Source organism: Spea bombifrons, chromosome 4 (genome assembly GCF_027358695.1).
Source record: "Spea bombifrons isolate aSpeBom1 chromosome 4, aSpeBom1.2.pri, whole genome shotgun sequence".
Classification (NCBI taxonomy): domain Eukaryota; kingdom Metazoa; phylum Chordata; class Amphibia; order Anura; family Pelobatidae; genus Spea; species Spea bombifrons.
Genome location: NC_071090.1, coordinates 64,080,559 through 64,086,688, shown reverse-complemented (window position 1 = coordinate 64,086,688; position 6,130 = coordinate 64,080,559). Strand labels below are relative to the sequence as shown.

The 6,130-nt window shown below is 36.3% G+C and overlaps 1 protein-coding gene across 2 annotated transcripts in view; it reads left to right on the top strand.

Annotated features, from left to right (window-relative positions):
• Positions 1 to 2,710: 2,710 nt before the first annotated feature.
• The window catches only part of SEMA3A (semaphorin 3A), a 109,074-nt gene continuing 105,654 nt past the window's right edge, over positions 2,711 to 6,130 (top strand). For both annotated transcript variants that reach the window (XM_053465246.1, XM_053465245.1), the window contains exon 1: positions 2,711 to 3,300. In XM_053465246.1, coding sequence (XP_053321221.1) covers positions 3,189 to 3,300 — 112 coding nt within the window. In that variant the 5' untranslated portion in view covers positions 2,711 to 3,188. The remainder of the gene's footprint in view (positions 3,301 to 6,130) is intronic.

Here is a 6,130-nt window from a genome sequence, read left to right as displayed (position 1 = left end):
GTACTTTAACATAATAAAAAAGTACATTTTAAGAACATTTGTCCAGTTCTACTGTTAACGTTTCCCATCCTACGAACCCTTCATAGCTATATAATATGTTTTTAATATTTTAGTTTAAATTGTATTAAAGCATAAGAATAGGGCATGCTATATGAAAATATTTCACAGGTTAAGACTGAGAGAGTGGAGCGAGAGAGCGAAATACAATGCCAGATGCTGTTGTCAGAAACATATCAACACTATGTCTCAGTCTGTTTGCTGGGGAGTTTCTCAGAGTAGGATATAATTCATATTGATATGGTCAGCTGGGGCATTGACAATAAAGAGTTCCTATTACAGCTATACAGCAAACTAACTTCTTGTTTATTTTTGGAAATATTCAAACCATGTGTTCATTTTCCTATGAACTTCTTAAATTATGCATCTCATTAGAAAGTAAATGGGATATGAATCCATAATGGACAAGTTGTCCATCGCTGGATTACACCGTTCTGATCACCCTAAAGACAGGCCTATTATCTGAATTTAAATGAGACTCTCTAAATCCTCCAAATTAGTAACAGACTGAAAGGGTTGATTATGCTGTTTCTTTATTTACTACCATCCTGCTGAAGTATGGTGTAGCTAGCGTGTTATTCCCCCCCAGTGCTGGCTTGCTAGCGATCACATCTCCCTTCATGACCCTGTTAGCACCCTGATGCTAACATCTGTCCTTCTCTTTCATTTCACTTTCTATTGTCTTGTGATCTGCTAATTTATAAACCTGTGAAGACCATTTGCCTTTTCTTTGTTAAACATAGTGTTATTTAATGACCCTGCTTTTGTATTGGTAATTTTAGTTTAGAGGCTCTAACTGGACCAAGAGCGGAGAATTATACCATAGAACAAAGACGCCATTACCAACTGAATTGTAGGCTTTTTCAGATCAAGGAAAGGGTTAAGCCGTTCATAGCAGCTTGGACATGTCATAAATATCTGGTTGCTTAAAGTAGGCAACTAAAAAAAAATCTTGGTCCGGTTAGAGCCTCTAAACCAAAATGACCGAATATACATTTCAATCTTTACGCCAGTGATACCTAATTGTTAAGGCAGTATTTGTTCTAAAAATGAGAAGGTACTGTCAAAGGTTAAGGCGACAAGTAATTATGTACTAGACACCATTGAACAAATTACATGAACAGAACCTCTGTGAGTTGTTATAGTGTGAGAGGATTTTAAATGGTGACCTTTCATCTCGATAGTTGTAAATTTAATGTAATTCCTTAATTTGCATATCCAGTGTGGCCTTCCCTACTCGGCGCCGAAAATGGAGCATCATTTGTGTTCTGCGTACCATTGTTTAAAATATATAATGGAGGGAAATTAATTAGGCAAATGCAGCAAATAATCTGAAAACGGCACAAATTCCTTTACTGAGTGAATGTCTATGGTAATCCCTGCAGTACAGACAGGAGTCTCTTGTCATTGAACAGTTTTAATCCACTGCCTGGAGCATGAAAATACTGAAGAGTCTGGATAACAAGTGTGGGAATCACCAAAATCAACATCATTTTTAAAGGGGGGGGGGACATTTTATTTTCACAAGAACAGTACAGATCAATGGAATTGCTAAATTTGGCAGATACAAAAACTGTGGGAGTGATGAATACAACTCAGGAAGAAGAAGAGTTTGTGAAAACTGCGTTGTTTCCATTGTATACTGTGGTGAGGCCATAATAGCGTTGATGAGAGGAAGCTTGGGTTTTTTCTTTACCATGAAATTAAACCGTTACAGTATTACAGACTAATGCAGTTTAATTAAAAAAAATAAATAAATAATTGCATCATTCAAAGAGACAAAGGGGCAAGTTTTTGATAGTGTTCTTTTGTTTTGTCGGGGTACGGATTTATATGACATGATTTTTCAGGATTTCATTTGATTAGGGGATTTCAAAGAATCTGTAATTTGTTCAACTGAAGGGTGATTGAAATATATGGAAGGAGTTTCCTTAAGTTGCTTTAAGGCTCACTTCTGGTGTTTACCGGGGTAATTGACTAGGAGCTTGGCATGGAAAATTGTACCTCTTCTTCTGAAAGGGGATTCGACACATTATTTAAGACCTTTCCTCCTACTTCTCACTTTTGCCAGGGGATCTGTGGCAAGGAGGATTCGACTAACGAAATAATCGGGGAATTTGAAATGGCTGGAAGCATATAGATATGTTTCAATGGCAATAATCCTTTGGATAATCTGCAAATATAATTTATGAGCCACAGCAGGGTTATTCTATGTCTCACAATGATTGTTGTGTGAGCTCTGAGTACGAAATTCCCTGTAGAATAGGCAGGAAAGGGTTTCCTAAGAAAGCTGTAAAAAAAAACCACCAGGTTTATGGAGACACTGTTTAACTACTGACATGTCTATGAAAAGTGCAGTGATGCCTGTTTTACAAGATGGACAGTGCTTAGTTCTGCCTTTGACCCTTGTCATTAAACTTAAAAAAAAAATACTAAGCATAACTAACATCCTTTTAAAGGTGAATTTATGGTTATTTCCCTGCTAGCTGCAGGTTTCTGCTGCCTCCTAATCTCTCCTAGATGTTTTTCCATGTGTTGTATGACAGCAGGGGAAGGAGTGGGTTGTGCTTGCCTGCTCTCTCCCATTGTCAGTTTGCTGGTAAAGGGAAAACCTGTGTGAGAGATCCTGTGTCATCTCTCTCTGCATGTGGACAGGAAAAGTCAGTGCTGCTCTCAAGGCTCCACTCTTCGTCTGTGCATGTTCCTTTCATTCAGCTCCCACACAGCGACCAAAACACACCAAGCAGGATCAGCTTCTGCAAACCGGTCAGCAGAAGCTGCTGCAGAGCTTCATATGGAACTGATGGCTTTCTAAAGCTCCACCACTGCAGCTCTTGTGCATTTTTTTTCTCTCTCAGTGCAAGTTGTGCCTCTTTATCTAGTGCCTGCTTCATTATTTCTCCAGAACATCTGAAGTTACCCATTCCTCCTGCTCTCTCTTGTGCCTGACCCACAAGTAGGGGTGATGTGGAGGGGTAGATTGGCAGCCTTTATTCAATGAAAGAACCCTAAATCACCTGTTACCTCCACTCTGCAGCTTCCTTGGACTTTAACAGACTGCAGCAGAGAGAAGGACGGAGAGCAAGCAGTCGGCTGCTCAGGGACCTCCAGGATCTGTTTGACTCCACAGCATGGGCTCTTTTACTGGGATAACATTTCTTTTCTTGGGAGTATCAATAACAACAAGGGTGATCTGTCAGGATGTCAAAAATAACGTGCCAAGGCTTAAATTGTCCTACAAAGGTAAGAGATTTTTCCCCTCATTCCCCATTTTTTAGCTTGTAAAGTTTATAGCCTGACTTTATTCCTTTTGTCCACACGTGGTTGCTATACAGTAACCGATCATTCGCTTTCATGAAATATTCGAGATTTTGGAATCGCTGGAACGTTTCTCTGCACATACAGACAATAGCTTATAAAGTGCTCTGCAGTTTTTATTAAGCAATTTGTCTTAACTTCTCCCAGTGTCTGTTGCACGTTTTTTTTAAAAGGCTGATCTATTGAAACGTTTGAATAGAAGTGGCTTTTGTACAATTTTACTTAAAATCAACAATGTAAAATCCTTTCTAATTAATAATAACACGATCCCTGGAGCTTTCTGTGATGATTGCTGTGGATAACTTCTTCTTTTGAGTTTCTTTATTTTCCGAATGATTTTACTTATTTAAGGAATCAATAGTCTAAGGGTAGCAAATGTGGTTTCGTATAAGCCTAATCTGCAGAGGCTTTTAACATATGGCTGTGTCTTAAAGGTGAACACACCACAATTAGAAACTCCAATTCCATTACAGCTTGGAAAGAGAGAGAGAGAAAAAATGCCTGGATTCTTTTTCTCTTGCAGATTAGAACTGAAAATACAAAGGGTTAATACATAAAGGTAATAGGAGGTGGATCATAATATAATACCGTATACATCTGCATGTAAATAAACATATTTCAGCAAAATATCAGCAAATTAAAGATAAATTTGTTTTTTTAAGGATTTTTGGCTGTGACTGCTATAAATGTACCTTCCGTCATTTTTCCCCCTGAATTACCATCTTTGTGATAGGAAGATATGACACAAGTGTGAATAACACATCTGTGATACCAGAATGCAATTTTCACACTTCATTTCAGAGAAGTAGCTGCTTGGAGATCCATTTTAAAGTAACATCACATTCCATTCCTTTTAAAACAACATACTGAGTGTATTTAAACACATATATAATTGCATTATTATAGGGGAAGCCAATATATACATTAGCCCTATAATTTTTAGTGCATAATTAAGATTTTCTTTCTGCTCTTTTGCTCCAATTATTTATTTTAGAAATAAAAAAAAATATGTACTTTTTTTTAAAGATATACTTATATAATATATTTTTTTCAAGTACCAGACCTGTCATTGCATGTCATTGCAACACAATCAACTATACTTTATTTATTAGGCTTGCTTGAAAACTAAAAGGAGGTTTTGTTTGGCTCTGAGGGTTTCCCCTCCTCTCTCAATAAAACAATTGTTCATGAAAACAGGTATGGCAGCAATAAAGTGGTATGACCATAAACTTCATTGCAGATAATTGACAAGGAAGCAGAATTCTCTTATATGTGATGTGAGGATTCCTATAACTTGTAAAGTCAATCCATTCATCATTCAAAGGCAAATTCTATTATGTGCCACCTACAATTAGTGGACCTCCCCTCACTCTAAGCACTCTGGCTTTCATTTAAACATGTGGCAAGTGAAGAAGGCACATGCAGAGTTAAAGAATGCCATCTATAGTTTTCTGTTGTCTCATTCCTTTGGCGACCATCTTTTCTAACAACATATATAATTGTTTTTGTTAAAGTAATGTTGTTATGTGTAAGTATTTTGTTTTGAAGAATAATAGTGCTTTTCAGCTTCTTGTTTTTCTTCTACTAACAAATATGATGTCAAACACATTGCAAACATGTTGCAGGACATTTGTTCCAAACACATTTGTACAGTGATTCATGAAGGGTTAAATCCCTGCCAAACCTCATTTCCTATGGACACCAGTTTCAAAAGGGCAATTTAGGCTCTGTCATTTTTCAGTCTGCCATATAAATTACTAAGTGGTGAAAGTATTTTTTTTTTTTTGTTTTATGCAGTGATCTCTGTCTCTTGTATTGAAAAGTTATATATATACATTTCCCATATGTTTAGGGTACAATACCCCATTACTACAAGGTGACTATATATAGGATGAAGTAAGGACTCACATTTGTTTATGTAAAATTAAGCAAGTCAATACAATATAGCCTGGTTCATATTTATGTAGCTGTTGGTTGGGCTGCAAATTTACACATGCAAATGTGGGATGACTGAAATCTCAACTTCCAAGGACATTTTTAGTTAACTGTTTGAATGGCAAAATATTTTTTCACTACAGGATGACTCATTGCAAATCTCAAATAATCCTAAAAATTGTAGAGTAATCAATATTATCAGGAAGTCTTGATTCTAGAAATTGTGATAAGGGTATTCATAATATCCTCTACAAATTCGTACATACCAATAATAAAACCTTTGCAAATAAAAAAAATCCCACCCAAATTAATTGATTAAATCAATCCCATCAAACCGATCAAACTATTTCAAATGATACTATCAGGGCAAGTGTTTTTCTACATGTTTATTCTTTAATAATTTATAACATTTGTGTTTATAAAAGACCATTTTTTTTGAATGAGGACCCAACTGATTCACTTCCATAAGCTTTCAGAAATATGTTTGCTGAAGAGGTCGCTTGAGTCCTATTATGATAAACTTGAACAATGCGCAGCTAAACTAGATGTAGCCTGATTTTCCACAAAGGGTTAACAACCCTTTGTGGGATATGTTCCTGAAATAATGTGGTGTGTAAGGTGTCAGTGGATTCCAGTTTGAATCTGTCAGCAATAATAACTCTTTATTTATTTTCATGTCTGGCTTGTAGTCCAGTACAGTATTTATAATGTTAAATGAATACTGCATCTAATCTCATAACCAGTATGGAGTATTTAACGTTTTATTACATAATGTAGCATTGTTTAATACCCACTGCATGCTCTACCATAAACACAGTTA